This window comes from Myotis yumanensis, unplaced genomic scaffold (assembly GCF_028538775.1).
Source record: "Myotis yumanensis isolate MYYU_CA2020_CCGP unplaced genomic scaffold, mMyoYum1.0.hap1 SCAF_11, whole genome shotgun sequence".
Classification (NCBI taxonomy): Eukaryota; Metazoa; Chordata; class Mammalia; order Chiroptera; family Vespertilionidae; genus Myotis; species Myotis yumanensis.
In genome coordinates this window covers 44,504,889-44,523,276 of record NW_027223762.1, presented here as the reverse complement: position 1 = coordinate 44,523,276, position 18,388 = coordinate 44,504,889, and the positions used below count along the sequence as shown (strand labels likewise).

At 49.3% G+C, this 18,388-nt stretch overlaps 3 protein-coding genes across 6 annotated transcripts; 2 read left to right on the top strand and 1 right to left on the bottom strand.

The window, feature by feature from the left end:
• Positions 1 to 72: 72 nt before the first annotated feature.
• On the bottom strand, positions 73 to 4,202 carry WDR54 (WD repeat domain 54). Of its 3 annotated transcripts, none has more exons than XM_070429527.1 (10): positions 4,098 to 4,202; positions 3,482 to 3,704; positions 3,252 to 3,314; positions 2,329 to 2,395; positions 2,183 to 2,236; positions 1,718 to 1,845; positions 815 to 915; positions 554 to 716; positions 321 to 395; positions 73 to 252 (listed from the first exon to the last, which is right to left on the bottom strand). In XM_070429527.1, exons 1-10 carry the CDS (start codon positions 4,139 to 4,141, stop codon positions 121 to 123), a joined length of 1,050 nt encoding a protein of 349 aa, XP_070285628.1. In that variant the 5' UTR covers positions 4,142 to 4,202; the 3' UTR covers positions 73 to 120. The 3 variants fall into 3 exon arrangements, with proteins under 3 accessions (XP_070285628.1, XP_070285629.1, XP_070285630.1); XM_070429528.1 differs by lacking the exon at positions 4,098 to 4,202 and adding an exon at positions 4,076 to 4,094; XM_070429529.1 differs by lacking the exon at positions 3,252 to 3,314.
• Positions 4,203 to 4,236: 34 nt separating this feature from the next.
• CUNH2orf81 (chromosome unknown C2orf81 homolog) lies at positions 4,237 to 10,840 on the top strand. 2 transcript variants are annotated; one of them, XM_070429519.1, is made up of 4 exons: positions 4,237 to 4,357; positions 8,701 to 8,922; positions 9,007 to 9,228; positions 9,389 to 10,840. In XM_070429519.1, the coding sequence occupies exons 1-4, from the start codon at positions 4,340 to 4,342 to the stop codon at positions 10,685 to 10,687; spliced, it is 1,761 nt and encodes a 586-aa protein (XP_070285620.1). In that variant the 5' UTR covers positions 4,237 to 4,339; the 3' UTR covers positions 10,688 to 10,840. The 2 variants fall into 2 exon arrangements, with proteins under 2 accessions (XP_070285620.1, XP_070285621.1); XM_070429520.1 differs by lacking the exon at positions 4,237 to 4,357 and adding an exon at positions 4,577 to 4,623.
• Positions 10,841 to 11,305: 465 nt separating this feature from the next.
• Positions 11,306 to 18,237, top strand: LOC139019460 (retinol dehydrogenase 11-like). The gene is made up of 6 exons (XM_070428474.1): positions 11,306 to 11,600; positions 11,786 to 12,025; positions 12,287 to 12,376; positions 15,979 to 16,167; positions 16,655 to 16,761; positions 16,898 to 18,237. Exons 1-6 carry the CDS (start codon positions 11,423 to 11,425, stop codon positions 17,084 to 17,086), a joined length of 993 nt encoding a protein of 330 aa, XP_070284575.1. The 5' UTR covers positions 11,306 to 11,422; the 3' UTR covers positions 17,087 to 18,237.
• The last annotated feature ends 151 nt before the right edge of the window (positions 18,238 to 18,388 follow it).

Sequence of the window (18,388 nt, the reverse complement as noted above, 5' to 3'; positions counted from 1 at the left end):
CGCTCTCCCCTGGAGCTTAGTTCGCCGGCTGTGAATGACTTGGATCCCGAGTAATTAGACACGGGCTAGGAGGAGGAGGCACTTTATAAACACCACGGGGAGGAAGGAGGACTTCTGTTCTCACTCACTGCTGAATCTCAGGATTTCAGCGAGGTCGTAGCCAGTCACAGCAAAGGAGCTGCCTGAGGGGTCACAGAATCGGGCGCCACACACCTGAGTGTCGGGCACACACTCACCGTGACAGTGTTCCACCTGGGGGAGAGAGGGCTGCTCAGGGCCTGCTGCCCATGCTGGCCCTCCGCCCCCCTCTCCACACCCACCTCGGTGCAGCCACTCTCTGTGCGTTTGCTCAGCTTCCAAATGTGTACAAAGGTGTCCTCGGCTGCAGAAAGTAGCTATTAAGAAAAGGCAGGGAGGATGAGTGGGAGTCGGAAGGTGCTGACGAACTGGTCCAGGTTGGAGTGCTTCACCAAGTGGCAAAGACGAGCCTGTGGAGTTCCTCTCAGCATCCCCCCACCAGGAACCAGGGTGTGCAGGGGTGGAGGAGACTGACCTTGCCCACCTCCGGAGCCAGGTCCAGGGCACAGATGGCCCGGGCGTGGGCGTTGATCTGGACGTGTAGAGCTCCTGTACTGGTCTCATACAGACGCACTTGCCCGTTCCCGTAGCCCGCTGCTGCGATCCCCTTCCACAGCTGCACGGAAGTGCATGGGACCCTGCAAGGGCAATGCCCCACTTGGATTTCCCCACGCCCAAGCCCACTCCCCACCCTGCAGCTGCTTCAGGAAGTCCTCAGCACCTTTGCCTCACCTACCCAAATCCGGGAATTCGGGTCAGTAATTTGAATTCAGGGCCCGACCGCCAGACACAAAGCAAGCCTGAGTCGTCTGCTGTCACGACATCAGCCATGCAGTCCTGAGGGGAAAGGCAGGGTCAGCACTTCCCTCTCTCCCCCGCTGGGTCCTGTGTACAGGTAAGGGAGGCAGTATATGCATCTTGGCCTCTTGGGAAAAGGAAGATACGGAGCCCTCACAGGCTGGAAGCAGGGTTCCCTCAGGAAGCATAAAATGCTTTCCTTGCACCCCTCACAGTCCTCCCCGCCCTCCCCACACACGTGTTAGGAGGGAGTATATCACTGTACTCAGTGGGTGGAAGATGAAACTGAGGCCATAGTGTTATGACCTGGAGGTCTTACAGTAAGCCACAATCATAACTAGGCTCGGCCTCTTGACTCCCAGCCCTAGGCAGCCAACATAGCCCATGGGCCCGGCCAGATTCAGTAGAGAATATGAATTAGAAGATACAAACCCCATTCTCAAGAGGTTTGCAATCCAAGAGTTTTCGTTGAAGACAGTACCAATTCAGGGGTCAGCTAAGGGAGATCAGTGAGAGCTGGAACAGGGGGAAGACTTCCTGGAGAGGGTGGTGCTGGAAGGAAGCTGTGCATGTCAGAGCTGGCAAGCATCTTAGAAGCCATCTGCCCCAACTCCTCGACGCACATGAGCATGAGAAGTGTTAGTGGACTACTGAAATGCCATGTGAAATATCTCTGGCTTCGTCACTGGACCTGAGGTGCTGAAGCTTAGGAAAGTGCAGCAGTTTGCCCAAAGTCATCCAGCTGCTTAGTGGCAGAGCCAAGACTTGCATTCAGGTCTCCTGCCTCCCAAGGTGGGGAAGGACCCCAGGCTCACGGGAATGAGAAGGGGCTTTCACTCACATGTTCCTGGGCAGGCTCGCTGGCGATGTCTGTGACTGACGTCGGATGCCCCGCCAGCTCTTCACTCAGTACAATGTTGGGACCTTTGGCTGGTATGTCAAATACCAGTACCCGACCTGACCACATTCCTACAAGAGCAGTGTGTCCTAGTCCTCCTGCTTCTCCGCCACCGCACTCAGAACTCCCTCCGTCCCAGAGCCTTAGTAACAGACCCATGTCTCACTGCCCCAACAGTCCTGCCCCTCCATGACTACCCTTATTCTCCCTCACCCTGCCCCTCTGACCCGTCCATGGCTCTTTGGAGTCTCTGCCCCCTTCACGTCCACCCTTCCCTTGAACCCTCCACAATTTCCTCAGACCTGCAGCATCTTCCAGATCAAAGCCCACACCTTTATACCCCAGCACCGCCCCCCCCCCCCCCACACACACACATACACACCAATGCCCTGCCCTCGGGGCTCTCACCTACACAGATGAAATGGCCACAGGAAGCAATTCCTCGGGCAAACATAGCCTGTACTGAGTATGAGAGGGGAAAACTATTAGAAATAGTGCTTCTTCCAGCCCCAGCAAACACTCCCTATCCACACCCAACTCAGTCCTGCAGGTACCTGGAGAGGCATCTCTGGAGTCCAGCGCGTGCCAATAGACCATGACGGAGCCGTAAGACTCATACATCTGGAGGGACAAGGGCAGTTATGTCCTATACCAGTGGTCGGGAAACTGCGGCTCTTTGGTCCCTTGAGTGTGGCTCTTCCACAAAATACCACGTGCGGGCGCGCACGTACAGTGAGAATGAAATTTCGTGGCCCATGCGCAGAAGTTGGTATTTTATGGAAGAGCCACACTCAAGGGGCCAAAGAGCCGCATGTGGCTCGCGAGCCGAAGTTTGCCGACCACTGTCCTTATACTCATGTTAGCCTGAGCCCACTGAACCCTCAAAACAACTCTGGCAGGTAGGTACTTTACAGAGGAGGACAGAGGCTCTAATAAATTGCCCAAGGTCATACAGCCAGCAAAGGGGCAGATATTGGAGAGGGTACTTGGGACATTTTTTAATTTTTTATAATTTTCAGAGAGAAGGGAGAGAGAGAGAGAAACATCAATGATGAGAGAGAATCACTGATTGCCTCCTGCACAACCCCTACCGGGGATCGGGGATCAAGCCGAAACCCCAGCATGTGCCCTTGACCTGAATCGAACCTGGGACCCTTCAGTCCGAAGGCCAACGCTCTATCCACTGAGCCAACCCAGCTAGGGTGGCACTTGGGGATTTAAAAAGATGGAAGGAGTGAGAACATTTGAGATCTTGCTCCCTGGCTTATGCTGTAAGTTTGGCTCAAACTCTTATAAGAGTTTCAAAAAATAAAAAGCATTTAAAAAGATGGAAGGAATGAAGATGAGAAGTAAGGAAGAGTGGACTGAGCATGTGTAAAGCTTGGGAGTGATTAGAGGCAAGTGCGGAAGGGCGTGGGTCCTTGCAGAGGCGTTGAGAAGACTCTGGTCTGAGAGGGCAGGAAGGTCCTCCTATTACCTGTATTCCTCGATGTGAGGTGAGCACCAGCAATACCCGAAAGGGGAGGGCACACCAGTGGACCTGGAGGGAGGTGAATTAGAGTAGGGACAAGTGGTCAGCAGGGGACATGAGGACTCAGAAGAGCAGAAATTCAGAGGATTAGGGAAGGCCTATTCCTTGAGGTTTGGAGAGGAAAGGGCGGGGTTAGGACTGGGTTCAGCAACACCACTTCCAACCTCATTCCTCACCTGGGTGATAAGTGGGGAGCTCACTCCAGCTCCCTCCTTAGCGTGGAGCTGGCGCTGGGCCAAGGGCACACCCTCAGGAGCAACGCTGAGAAGCTGGGCGCTGGGTCCATGCACTACCCCAAAATGTGTGAGGTTGCAGACCGGCAGGTGCAGCACACTGAGGTTGTTGCACAGGGCAGCAGCCGAGCCTCGGAGAGGGATGGAACGCTGCCGGCGGAACATCCTAGGGGAGAGACACTCCAATCACCAAAAGCTCAGGGCTAAACAGAAGACAGCAATGATTCCTCCCGGAGGGTGGCGGGTGCTGTCATAAGACACTGGGGGAGACCCCTGAGACTGGGTCATGATGTAATGGGGGGCCCCAGAGGACGGTGATGGGGGGTCTGGCATGGGGGTGGGTCTCATGGAGGGAGAGAGTGGAGCCCCAGGGCTGAGTCATGGACGATGGGGGAACCCTAGAGGAGGAATGGTGATGGCACAGGACCCGGTGGACCCCAGCGCCCGAGCTAAGGCGGGTTAAGGCAGGGTGGTCTCCAGGCCCTTCCACCCTCGGTTCGGCTCCCCGAAGCCCCATGCGCGGGTTAGAGGTCACACCAGTAGCCCCTGGTCGGCTTGCCTGACTCCAGGATCGCTAGGTCCCTCCGAATCCGCCGCCACCATAGAGACGACGCACTTACGCAGGCCGATGGGCGGGGCGAACCACCGGAACCTGCGGCGCGCGGCGCGGTTGCCAGGATAACTGTGGACAGGGCGAGCCAACCAGCGCACAGCGTGGTTGCCGGGGCGACCGTTAGGCGGCGGCGGCCGCCGGGGCGCAGGGAGCCGTAAGAAACCTCGAGGCTGAAGAGAGAGGCAGCGATGGCACACGAAAGCTCGGTAAGCTTCAGCTCAGCTGGGGGTGCGCCAGAGCCGGGATCGGCCTTTTCAGGTCGGTGTCGGGAACCGTGGACCAGCCCCGCGATACCCGGTGCCCGCCCAGCACGCCGGCGTTCAAGATGACCGTGCGCCAAAAAACCTATGCCCACTCACATCCTTTGTCACAATCGGAAGCTGAGGGAAAAGATCGAATGAGGTGCAGAGTCCAAGAGCAAAAAATTACTTTGGGAAACAGCTAATGGATGTAATACGTCTCTTGCATTGAGGTACCCATTTAAATGGATTAACGAGAATTGCCCAGGGATTGGGGAGAGGAGTTGCTGGATAAATTATCCATTTCCAGAGTTTCAGGAGGAAGAAATGGATTAAATAACAACAATCTTGTGGCTGCACTTGAAAATCAAATTGTTTTAAAACAAGATAATTTAAAACAAAACATTTGAAGAACCTTTGTGTAACAATATCCCAGGCCCCTCTGGTCAGGGCACGTCTAGGCACAAGAGAGGCTCTGAGCCCTAGCCGGTTTGGCTTAGCGGATAGAGCATCGGCCTGTGGACTGAACAGGTCACAGGTTCGATTCCGATCAAGGGCACATGCTCATGTTGTGGGCTAATTCCCCAGTAGGGGGCGTCAGGAGGCAGCCGGTTTCTATCTCTCTTCCTCTCCCTTCCTCTTTGAAATCAATAAAAAAAAAATATTTTTAAAAAGAGAGAAGCTTGGAGGGGAAGTCTAAAGAACCGACTCTCCTCGCCCAGCCCTACCTGGCCTGCGCTGGCTTGAACTGGTCTTTGGGCTCTTCTCTAAGGTTTGCCACCGGGGCTGTTCTCACTAGCAGAGAGGGGAAATGAGGCTTAAGGGATTTTGAGTCCCGTGTGAAGTTTAGAAAACATCCGATCTGAGGGAGAATTTTAGGGAACATCAGGTATCAGTGAGGTTGGGGGTGAGGAAGCTAAGGTTTGAGAGATTCCATCTGGAGGTAAATTTTGGAGGGAATCAGGTTCAAGTAGACTCTTACGGGGAAGTGAGGAGGCTCCCAGGAATCTACTAGTAAATTCCTATGTCCTGAAATTAACTTGGGACCTAGTCTTTATCTTTTTAAAAAATAAATATATTTTTATTGATTTCAGAGAGGAAGGAAGAGGGAGAGAGAAACATCAGTGATGAGAGAGAATCATGGATTGGCTACCTCCTGCACGCCTCCCACTGGGAATCAAGCCTGCAACCTGGGCATGTGCTCTGACTGGGAATTGAACCTTGACCTCCTGGTTCATAGGCCAAGCTCAACCACTGAGCCACGCTGGCTGGGCATCTTTATCTTTTTAAGTAGATTTTTTTCTTTTCTACTGCTGCCCATTGCTCCCCTGGTTGCAAGTCTCGTGGGGACCCTTAGAGTTTAGGAGATGTACACCTGAGTGGGAAGAGAGGCATGGGCCTACTCCCAGGAGGTAGAGTGCGCCCTGGGTCTTTTGCCTTGAGGGTTTCAAAGACCGGGAGTTTGAAGGAGACATCTGTAATGTTTTCAACAATAAAGATAAGTTTAAAAAGTAGCCTGGTCGGTGTGGCTCAGTGGTTGAGCATTCGACCAATGAACCAGGAGGTCACAGTTCGATTCCTGTTCAGGGCACATGCCAGGGTTGCAGGCTCGAACCCCAGTGGGAGGCATGCAGGAGGCAGCCAATTGATGATTCTCTCGCATCATTGATGTTTCTCTCTTTCCCTCTCCCTTCCTCTCTGAAATCAATAAACAATATATAAAAATAAATAAAAATAAAAACTGGGAGTTTAGGGGAGGTCTTAGAGGAGGCATGCAATGGAATATTTATCAGCTTCATGCTGATAAATGAACCAAAAGGAGATTTATTCCCTTAAGTTCAACTGTCCTTAGGTGTGGTTGACACAAATGACACTAATTGGATTTCTGCTATCTATCTCCCTGAGCTTATAAAATAGAGAAGAGCATAGGAAGAAACATACCCACTGTTACAATTTTGGTGTTTTCTTTTTCTTCAACACATACAGGTTTATATTATCTGAGATCATACTTGTTCTTTCATTTAACATTACATCTTAAGTATTTTTCTATGCTTTTTCAAATTCTTCCTAAAGTTTACCTTTAATCATTGTATAATATTGCATCATGTAGATAGTACACAATTAGCCATCTATTCTCTTTTTGTTAAACATATGTGTTCAATATTTTGCTATTATAAATCATACCACAGGGAATCTGTTGAAGAATAAATGTATATATAATATACGTATTGATTTCAGAGAGGAAGGGAGAGGGAGAGATAGAAACATCAATGATGAGAGAGAATTATTGATCGACTGCCTCCTGCATGGCCGCATGCCCACACTGGGGATTGAACCTGCAACCCGGGCATGTGCTCTGAACGGGAATCAAACTGTGACCTCCTGGTTCATAGGTCGATGCTCAACCACTGAGCTACACTGGCTGGGCTGAAGAATATACTTTAATTTTAGATTATACATTTGAATGCATTGATAAAACTATAATTAATATTTTTGAAGGTTAGACATGTTTTCAAATATTTATTAGTCATCTACAGTTCTACTTTTTATTTATTTATTTATTTATTTATTAGAGAGAGAGAGATAGAAACATAGATTTGTTGTTCCATATTTATGCATTCATTGGTTGATTCTTCTATATGTCCTGACTGGGGATTGAACCCACAACCATGGCATATGGGGACAATACTCTAACCAACTGGGCTACTTGGCCAGGACTACCATTCCAATTTTGTGAAATGTTATGTCCTTTGCCTATTATTATCTTTGGAGTTTATGATTGTTCTTATTTGATTTTATTTATTTTAAAAAATATTTTTATTGATTTTTCAGAGAGGAAGAGAGGGAGAGAGAAACAACAAAACACACAATGATGAGAGAGAATCATTGATTGGCTGCCTCCTGCACAACCCACACTGGGGATTGAGCCCACAACCCTGGCATGTGCCCTGATAGGAAATCAAACCAGGACCTCTGGTTCATAGGTGGGTGTTCAACCACTGAGCCATGCCGGCCAGACATTCTTATTTTATATGAGTTTTAATATATTTAGGAATATAAATATTTTTAATATTTGCTACAAATGCAGGGTGAAGCAAAAGTAGGTTTACAGTTTGTATGGAAAATAATACAATAGTAAATAAATAATGCATGAATAAGCTATGTTCTGTGTACTGTAAACCTACTTTTGCCCCACCCTGTATTTTTTGTTTGAGAAGCAGTGTAAAGTCAGGCTGTGGAGTCAGACTTGCATATAAATTATCACTCCACTACTTCCGTGTTGTGTGATCTGGGCAAATTCTGTAAAATGGAAATAAAAATAATATGTAGTATAAAAAATGCAGGAATTGAGTCCAGACGATGTATGCAACTATTATACTCTAAGAGCCGGAAAATGATAACTACTAATATCAGCTTGCAAATTAGGAACGTTTATAAAAATAAGTACAGGAAAATTTGACAATTTGACAATCACACCACAGGGAAGCTATTGAAGAATATACAGTTTTTTCTTACCCAGAGATTATATGACAAGTTATCCCATTTTTCCTACATTTTATATTTTGTTTATATTTTTGTTTTATTTGTGTGTGTGTGTGTCCTTTAATCCACCTGGAAGTTATTTAGATGTATATTGTGAAATAAGGATTTAAGTTGATTTGGGGAGGAGGAGGAGACTCTAAGCAGCACCAATTATTCCAGCACCCATATATTGACTCATCTATCTCAAATTCTTTACCTCTCAAGAACTTTGGACACTTTGGACTAGTGCAAATAGCAAGGACTGTGGAGTTGGAGCCATATACAGCCTGGGTTTATTGTGGAATCCCAAGCAAGTTCTGGTTAACTGTGTCAGGCTTCCGTTTCTACGTCTGTGAAATGGGCTCAGTGAGCTGTTGTGAAAATTAAATTAGCTCGGTCCAACTCCTGAGAAGCACCTGTCACACAGTAGGCTTACTTAGAAAATTATCCCTTTCAGAAGGCTTTTCCTTCCTACTGGCCCAGGGGTCGGCAAACTCATTAGTCAACAGAGCCAAATATCAACAGTACAACGATTGAAATTTCTTTTGAGAGCCAAATTTTTTAAACTTACACTATATAGGTAGGTACATTGTTATTAACTTAATTAGGGTACTCCTAAGGCTTAGGAAGAGCCACACTCAAGGGGCTGAAGAGCCGCATGTGGCTCTCGAGCCGCAGTTTGCCGACCACGGTACTAGACCAATTGAGAAAGCTTCCCAGAGCCTGTAGCTGCTTCTCTCTCCCATGCCTCGGTTTTCTGCCCTGATCGCCCTGTTCCTTTCCCACAGAGGCAGGCCCGAGATCGCGGGGCGACCAGATCCAAGGCGGAAAAGGCACGGCCGCCTACGGTGCCAGTGCCTCAGGTGGACATCGTTCCTGGGCGGCTCACCGAGGCTGAGTGGATGGCTCTCACAATGGTGGAGGAGGGCGAAGACGTGGTGGGGGACATCTTGGCAGATTTGCTGGGGCGTGTCATGGACTCTGCCTTCAAAGTCTACTTGACCCAGCAGGTGAGCCTGGATCGGCCCCCCAAACCCATCTACCCCCTCTCCCACCCCTTCCTGCCTGGCTGAGACCCTCTCTCGATTCTGCAGTGCATCCCATTCACCATCAGCCAGGCCCGGGAGGCCATGCTGCAGATCATCGAGTGGCGTTTCCTGGCTCGAGATGAGGGAGAGTCTGCAGTGGCTGAGGACCCCACCTGGGGAGAGGACGAGGAGCCCTTGGCAAGCACAACCGATGCCTGGGCTCAGGGATCTGTGCCCCTAATGCACGCACCGGCCTCGGTGGAGCTGGAGGACTTTTTCCGATGCGAAGTAAGCCCCCAGCTCCCTCTGACTCCCACCCCTACCCCCAATGCACCTTCGTTTTCCTTACAGCCTCTCTACCCTTAGTTTCTCCACCCTTAGTTCCTCTCTCCCCTTTCTGACCTCTCACTATCTACCTCCCACCCCTACCTCTGGCGCATTTCCCCAGGACCATGGGAGCGTCGACCAGATTTCTCTAGAAAGATCGTTGACGGATGGAGGCCGTGAGGAGCAGATGGAATCCTCCAAGCCAAGAGACACTCTCAGCCCTCCACCATTCCCAGAGCTGTTTCAGGAGGCAGGCCCCAGGGATCCTTCAGAGGAACTGGAAGACCAGGAAGGAGGACACCCACCTTCGGCAGGGTCCAGGAACATGAGCCTCCAACAGCCGTCAGCATCTGTGGAGAAAGTGGTGGTGACAGTTCCCTCTGGGAGCCCCCATTCTTCTCCGGAGCAGTCCCTGGCAGCCAGCTCCCAGGAATCGGCAGAGAGCACACGGCCCCTCAGCTCCCAGTTCTCACTAGAGGACTTCTATTACCTGCCCTCTGCTGAGGACCTAAGTGAGCAGGTGTTCAAGAAGGGCGAGAAGCCCCACGCTGCCTTGGACCCCATCATACTCGGCCCCTCCGAGTCCTTCCAGCAGCCTTGGTTCATGGGCTCACAGCTGAGAACACTTCCCCGTAGGCCGAGCCGCAAGCCCTCAGTGCTGCCGAGCCAATGGGTACGCCCAGAAGTTGAGGTTGTGGATGCAGACACTGAGGTACGCCCCCTGGAAATCTACCGCAGGCCCCCCCAGGTCAAGAAGACAGAGGCCCTGGCCAGATCCCAAGCTGATGACTCCAGTTGCCGAGCTTTCTGCCCTCTCCTTCACAGCAGTCCTTTCCCTACTTTGCGCCCCTGCTCCCAACTTCCCCCTTTAAGCGTAGGCCCATCATCACCTGGCTCCCAGTCAAAGGGGCTCTTACCGGGCCCAGAGAGCCGCTTTCCTGAAAGGCACCTGAAGGTCTCCCAAATGGTCTGCAGCCGCAGCCCCAGCCCCTGCACATGGCCAGGTGCAAAGTGGCCGAGGGGCTGGGAGAGGGAGGCGGTGTTGCTGGAAGAGCTATGGGCCGGCCGCAGCCATGTACCTCCGCAGGGCCGGCGGGACCAGGAGGGCCAGGATCCTCACAGGTGGTCTTATCTTGAACCCCAGATCCTCAAGGCCACGTCCCAGGTGATGTGGCAGCCAGTGTTGCTGCCGGAAGCCTTGAAGCTGGCTCCCGGTGTGAGCATGTGGAACCCAACCACACAGGTGCTGCTCAGGTCTGGCGCACCCCGGCAGGAGGCCAAAAAAGGCAGCACCTCTCCTCCCATTGAGTTGCAACCCATCCAGACAGAAGCCCAGGTGACCAGGGCACAGCTAGTGAGGAACTCAACCTCCAAAGTGTGTTCGCTCCCCTCCAAGATCCTGCCCCATTCTGAGCCCTGAGCCTCAGCCAGTGGGAATCCTGCCTTCCTTCCGTCTGCTTGCCAAAAATAAACACCTGAGTTGCCTTAAGAATTGGCCTGGTATCTCTGTCAGTTTCTTCCAAAGATGTGTATTCTCACGGAGCTGGAGAGGAGCAGTGGTCCTGGCAGGCCTAGAAGAAGATAGAACACTGGGTCCAGGGAATAAACCCATTTGCACCCATAGGAGACCCTGCGTCAGGGTCAAGTCTACTCTCCAGCAGAATTCTGGAGAACCATTCTCTCCTCACAAAAGAGCAGATAGATGTAACGGCTGCAAGTGGGGTCTATCTCAGTTGGGAGAACTTAGTTCCCTATCAGTTGGGGAGCAAGGGAATGGCCCCGCTTGGGCATAAAGTGATTCGAGACACGAGGAATTTGATTTCGTGCCTCCCTAGTCCCTGGAGCTCTGTCAATTCACTTTGGATGCAAATCCAAGTTTGGCTCAGAGACAGATTTGAGCCTTGGCAGGGTTTAGGGCTCAGGGAAAGCCCTTCTGTTAATTTTTGATTGGAGGTGAGGCAATCAAGTGCTCAGGTCACACAATTTATAAGGAGGAACTCTCTCTCGGGTTCAGATGGGTTGCTTGAGCAAATGTGAGAGTGCCTCCTTAAATTTTGCATCTTGGGCTCCACACCAACCTTATTGCTGCCCACTCAGCATTGACTAGCTCTCTCAAATTCTCTTCCCACTCTGGGTGGTAGGCTAGTAATCTGCTATGCTACTGTGGTCTCTACTCAGCACCCAGGTCTGGGGTCCTGGCTCTTTCCTCCTCATTCTGGTCTTCCTGCTTAGACTAAGTGTGCAGCTCTGGCATAAGACTCAGCTCTGGGACCTGCAGCACTGCCCCACAGATCTAACCGGGAAGACGGCCGTGGTGACTGGGGCCAACAGTGGTGAGTGCTCCTTCCACCCTGTCACCTCACGAGCGGCCTCAGCCCCAACAGCCTTCCCAGGGAGGGCAGCGGGGAGAAGCAGCACCCACTGTCAACACCTCTGTCCCTCCCCCTTGCTCCTTTACCCTCTAGTCACTTCCCAGACTGGCCTGCTCTGAAGCTGCCCCCCCCCACCCCCACCCCAGGTATTGGAAAGGTTGTGTCCCAGGAGCTGGCCCGCCGTGGGGCCCGGGTGGTCCTTGCTTGCCGTAGCCGAGAGCGTGGACAGCGAGCCCTGGCTGAGATCCAAGCAGCCACGAAGGATGCCAGCCTTCTGCTTGGGGAGGTAGACCTGAGCTCCATGGCCTCCATCCGGAGCTTTGCCCGGTGGCTCCTGCAAGAGTGTCCTGAGATACATCTGCTGGTTAACAATGCTGCAGTCTGTGGTATGTGCCCTGACGTGCTTCCCCCAAACACATTTCAGGAGACTCCTTCCTAGGTCAGGGACCACAAAACAGGCATCCCCAAAGCCTCACTGTGCGCCCTGCGGAAACACTCCTGACTCTCACACAGCTCTAGAGAGCCCGCCTCAGTCATAGCCTCACATTTAATTGCCCCATCTGTGCACATACGTGCTCGTAGGGCATTTCTATTGAACCCCAATATATCGCACATCATCCACTTCATGTGTTTTCATTTCCTCCCAGGAATCCCCAGGACACTAACCCCAGAGGGCCTTGATCTCACCTTTGCCACCAATTATGTCGGGCCCTTTCTGCTCACAAATCTACTGCAAGGTAAGGAAATGTGCCTGCCCTCTGTGTCAGCCCGGCTTCTCCGTCCCCCTGGCATCTTCCTGGCAGCTTCCTCTCCTTCGGCACATAGCAGGGAAACCCCCCGCACAAGTCAGGATTAGGATTCCGGTAATGGAACCAGACAGTCCAACATACAACCAAGAGGATATGAGATCCCACCTCTCCCTCCCTCAGCTCTGAATTCCAGTCAGACCAGTAGAGTCAATCATCTCAACTGAAGCTTCCTGAGGTTGGCGCTAGGTCACTAGGAACATAAACACCAAGAAGCGCAGGGACCACTAGGGACAACAGCCAAAAATTCATTGCCTCGGGCCCAAGTCTGTTGACTTTCTGATTTTGTAATCCTTTCCAATTAAGGTTTGAGGTTTTCCTGGGAAGGTGTGTGTGGGGAAATGGGTGGCAGGCAAATTCTCCATAACATATTTTCCCCGTGTTGTGAAATAACCTCTTTTGTAGTCAGGTAATATATGTCTAAAATACAAAATTGAAAGAGTGTAACAGGGTATACAGAAAAAAAAGTCTCTTTGGCTCTGACCTGATAGCTCAGTTAGTTAGAGTGTCGTCCTGATAGGTCAAGGTTGTGGGTTCAATCTCCCATCAGGACACATACAAGAAGCAACTACTGAGCCCTGGCTGGTGTGGCTCAGTTGGTTGAGCATTGCCCCTGCACCAAAAGGCCACTGGTTTGATTCCCAGTCAGGGCACATGCCTGGGTTGTGGCTCAATCCCTAGTAGGGGGCTGCAGAGCAGGAGGCAGCTGATTGATGTCTCTCTCTCTCTCTCTCTCTCTCTCTCTCTATCTCTATCTCTTTCCCTCTCCATTCCACTCTCTCTAAAAATCAATAAAAACGTATTTTAAAAAAGCAGTCAATGAATGCATAAATATATAGAACAAATCAATGTTTTTCTCTCTCCCCCCTTTCTCTCTCTAAAATCAATAAGTGAAAGGAAAAAAATAAATTAAAAAAATCTCCTCTCCTTGAAAATCAACTTTCCATTCCCCTCCTTGGAGGCAACTACTGTTGTCAGGATCTACCCTTTAGTGACTGATTACATTAACCCAATTGGAAATTGAACAAAGAGCGAGCCAAATTCTATGCACTTTTGAGTATGAATATTTTTTCTCTCTTCCCCCAAATTATAACAAGGTGTTTGCACCTTCCTCAGTATTAGTGTTTTTTTCTTTCTTTCTTTTTTAAAAAATATATTTTATTGATTTTTTACAGAGAGGAAGGGAGAGGGATAGTTAGAAACATCGATGAGAGAGAAGCATCGATCAGCTGCCTTCTGCACACCCCCTATTGGGGATGTGCCTGCAACCAAGGTACATGCCCTTGACCGGAATCGAACCCGGGACTCTTCAGTCCCCAGGCCGACACTCTATCCAGTTAGCCAAACCGGCTAGGGCTTTTTTTTTTTTTTTTTTTTAAATTTTTTATAAAAAAGCATTTATTTGATCAAAAGTTGCTCCAGCCTGGAATATAGAGATTCAGGTGGCAACCTAAATTGTGTTCCTAAGTAATGGTTTCTTAAATTGTTTGTCTCTTCCCTTTTATAATCTATGCTCCCTTCTACCACTTCTAGAAATCACCTTCGCCATATCACTTTCTTGCTTAAAATCTTTTGAAGGTACTCTGTTCTTTATAGGATAAAGTCTAAGCCTCTTCTTTTTACTTATAAGACTGAGAAACTTACTTTTTGTCCTTCCTTAACCCTCCCCACCCCCCAACTCCCAATCTCCAGCCAGACCATCTGTAGATCTTGGACCACACTCTATTTTCCCCCCTCTGGCTGTGTTTGCACATGTGATTTTCTCTATCTGGAACATCTTTTCCCATTGCCTTAGGCTGGCTAACTTTAGTTCATCTGCCGAGACTCAGCACAGATATAGCCTGTGCTGTGGATCCTGCCCTGACACCTCCAACTCTCCAGCTGCCCCCAATTATCAGGGGTCCCCTAAGCCCTTCGTGCACCTCTCTGTTCTCAAACTAACATTAGCTCCACGGGGACCAGTCTCCAACTAGGCTGTGAGCCCCTTTGGTTTTTATGTCACTGTGTCTGCAAGTTTGGGGCCTGTTGTCCTCTTTAAGAATAATTTTCTCTCTAGCAAGTTTTGGCTAAACAGCATCTGTTCCAATTGTCACTTGTGATTCTTCATTTCAATGTGGGGCTCAAAAGAGTTTGAGCATTTTGAAAACAATACTGTTAACTCATGTGACAATTACTATTTTTCATAATTTACACAATCCAGACTTTTTTTGTGTAGTTAATACTCATTTTTTAAAGATTTAACTTGTTTTATTTCTTTTTAATTTCTTTTAAAATTTGTTTTATTGATTATAACTTTATTTTTTCCCTTTGAGAGATCGTTATTTTTAAGAAAACTACTTTCCCAAGTATCTCTGCATATTTCTTTCCCCCCAAATTTAGTTTCCTTATATCCTTAGCACTCATCTTGGTGTCTATCACAATCCAGGGCCTAATGAACATTTGTGGAATGAATGAGTGTATGAATACGTGAAAGACAACTCTGACAGTGTGTCTAGCCTCTCCTTTCTTTTTTTAATCCTCATTTGAGGATTTTTTTTTTTCATTGATTTCTAGAGACAGTGGGAGGAGGGAGGAGGGAGAGAGAGAAAGATTGATGTGAGAGAGACACATCGATTGGTTGTCTCCCGAATGCACCCCTACCAGGGCTGAGGAACCCACAACTGTGGCACGTGCCCTTGACCTGGAATTGAACTTGCAACCCTTCTGTCCGCAGGTTGATGATCTAACCACGGAGCCAAACCAGCTAGGCTAGAGTCACCCTCTCCTTTCTCCCCTCTTAGTGGTCAAACATACACAAGGATCAATTAGATTAGTTCCAGCTGGCAAGTGGAAGAAAAGTACTAAACACTAAAATAAAAGAGGAAGCCCTAACTGAGTTGGCTCAGTGGATGGAGCGTCAGCCTGCAGACTCAAGGGTCCCAGGTTCGGTTCCGGTCAAGGGCATGTACCTTGGTTGCGGGCACATCCCCAGTGGGGAGTTTGCAGGAGGCAGCTGATCGATGTTTCTCTCTCTCTTTTTTTTTAAAAATATATTTTATTGATTTTTTACAGATAGGAAGGGAGAGAGATAGAGAGTTAGAAACATCGATGAGAGAGAAACATCGATTAGCCGCCTCCTGCACATCTCCTACTGGGGATATGCCCGAAACCAAGGTACATGCCCTTGACCGGAATCGAACCTGGGACCCTTCAGTCCGCAGGCCAACGCTCTACCCACTGAGCCAAACCGGTTTTGGAGATGTTTCTCTCTTATCGATGTTTCTAACTCTATCCCTCTCCCTTCCTCTCTGTAAAAAATCAATAAAATAAAATAAAAGAGGAAGAGAGTGTTAGGAAAGCAGCTAATGAACGTGAAGTCTCTGTTCCCATTAAGTTCCCCTGTGCCGAGCCCCAGTGCCTGGGTGGGGCCCACTCCTGAAAGCCCTGCATGGGCCCTGCTCTCCTGGGACCCCCTGGAGAAGCAGGCTGGGGAGTGGGCATGGGAGTTGACACTAGGACTCAGACTGAAGGAATGTGGTCCTCTCTCTACCCAGGAGCGCTACAGCGGGCAGGGTCAGCCCGGGTGATAAACGTGTCTTCCTCTTGGCAAACACAAGGGTACTTTGATGAGGAACATCTGACAGGGGCTGGTGGACCTTTGACCTTCAACCAGAACTATTACTGCAGCAAACTGCTTTTGACCTCAATCACTGGGGAATTTGCCCGGAGGCTTCAAGGGACAGGTAACTGTCCCTGACACCCCCTATTCCTCCACTCCCAATGCTTCACACCTCTCCACATGTCCTGGCCATAAAATACTCCCAATATCCCCCAAGCCAGCTGTTAGTTTCTTCCATTTACCACCCGTACCCCTATAGTTCTCCCAACCCTGTCCTCATGTCTCTTTTTCAACCTTTTCCAGTTCTCTTATCACCGGTAACACCCCTCTCCTCTCAGTATTTTCCAATACCAACACCGTACATCACATTCCTCCTAAAGTTAACCCAACACTTTCAAATACTTGTGTCTCCTTACTGGCTTGGGTAGCACCATTCATGTAAGTTACAGAGCACTGTCGTCCCTTGTACCACCCCCAAGTCTCTGGTCGCCTTTACCCAACCGACCTGGTAGGATCCTTCCCTGCTTGCACAAGGCAGAACCACACTCAATCCTCTCTTCCCATCATCCTTTCACCTCACTCTGATTTATGCCTCTGTCTCACCACCTCAGGTGTGACTGTGAACTCTGTGGAGCCAGGTGTTGTGTACACGGAGATCATGAGGATGTTACCTTTGTATTACCGCTTCTCCTTCTGGATCTCCAGCTTCTTTATTAAGGTGGGTAGAGGAGGAGCTGGTTTGGCTGGAAGAGGGTGGTGTAGGGCTCTACTTCTCAGTGTCCCCAGCCCGCTAAAGCCTGCCTGGTGAGACAGCCTATCCTTCCCCTCAACCCCGACTCTCGGTGTTTCCACAGGATCCTACACAAGGTGCAAACCCAGTTCTCTACCTGAGCTTGGCAAAGGAGCTAGATGGTATTTCCGGAAAATATTTTAGCAGGTCCTGCGTGATAATTCCTCCCGCAAAAGCTGCTCAGGATCCTCAGGTGGCCCAAAGCCTCTGGAATGCCTCAGTCAAACTAACAAACCTGGACAAGGTGGACTGATCCTCTGAGACCCACATCTAGAGTTCTTCAACATTAATTATTTCCTTTGAATCTGTATGCTTTTGTACTTTAATTATATTGTTATTTTGTCAAACTCACAAATCAGATATATTGCTATTATTTATAGAGTTGAGATTTGTGTAGCTTTACCTATATGTTTAATATTTTCTTTGCTCATTCTTCTTTCTTGTGTCTCAGATCTTCCATCTGGGGTTATTTTCCTTCTATCCAAAGTACATCCTTTAGAAGTTCCTTTAATGAGGATGTGTGGTAGACAGAATTCTTAGATGCCCCAAGATTCATACCCTCTGTGTACACATTCTCTGTAATCTTCTCCCCTTAAGTGTGAGCAGAACTAGTGAATATGATGAAATTTCATGTCTGATTATGTTATATACCTGAAATGTGGGATTTTGCTGAAGTAATTAAAGTTTGTAATCAGTTGGCTTTGTGTTAAAGGGGAGATTATCTTGGGTGGGCCTGACCTAATCAGGCGAGCCTTTTAAAAGTGTCAGATCTTCTCAGAAGTCAGAGATCCTCTTGTTTACAATGAAAGAAGCAAACTTCCATATTTTGGAGGTGGCCACATAGCCTCTAGGACAGGGGTGGGCAAACTTTTTGACTCGAGGGCCACAATGGGTTCTTAAACTGGACCGGAGGGCCGGAAGAAAAGCATGGATGGAGTGTTTGTGTGAACTAATATAAATTCAAAGTAAACATCATTACATAAAAGGGTACGGTCTTTTTTTTTTTAGTTTTATTCATTTCAAACGGGCCGTAGTTTGCCCACGGCTGCTCTAGGAGTTAAGACTTCAGTTCTGCAGTTCCCAGGAACTAAATTCTGCCAATAATCAGTGAGCTTTGAAGTGGACCTAAAACCCATATGAGATTGCAGCCTTTGATGACACCTTGATTTCAGCTTGGTGAGACTCTAAGGTCCCAGAGGAGCCAGCTAACCTGTGCCCAGACTTCTGACCCAGAAACTGAGGGACAATATGTGTGTGTGTATCTATACTAATAAAAGGGTAATATGCTAATTAACCAGACATCTTCCAGACGTCCTTCCGGACAAAGCCACAGTGGCAGGGGCTGAGGCAGAGGCAGTTATAGGCAATCAAGCTAGCAGGGGAGAGCAGTTAGGGAGCGATCAGGCCGGCAGGGGGGGCAGTTAGGGGGCGATTGGGCCAGTAGGCAGAGGTGGTTAGGGGGTGATCAGGCTGGCAGGGGAAGGCAGTTAGGGGGCGATCAGGCCAGCAGGCAGAGGTGGTTAGGGGGCAATCAGGCTGGCAGGGGAGCAGTTAG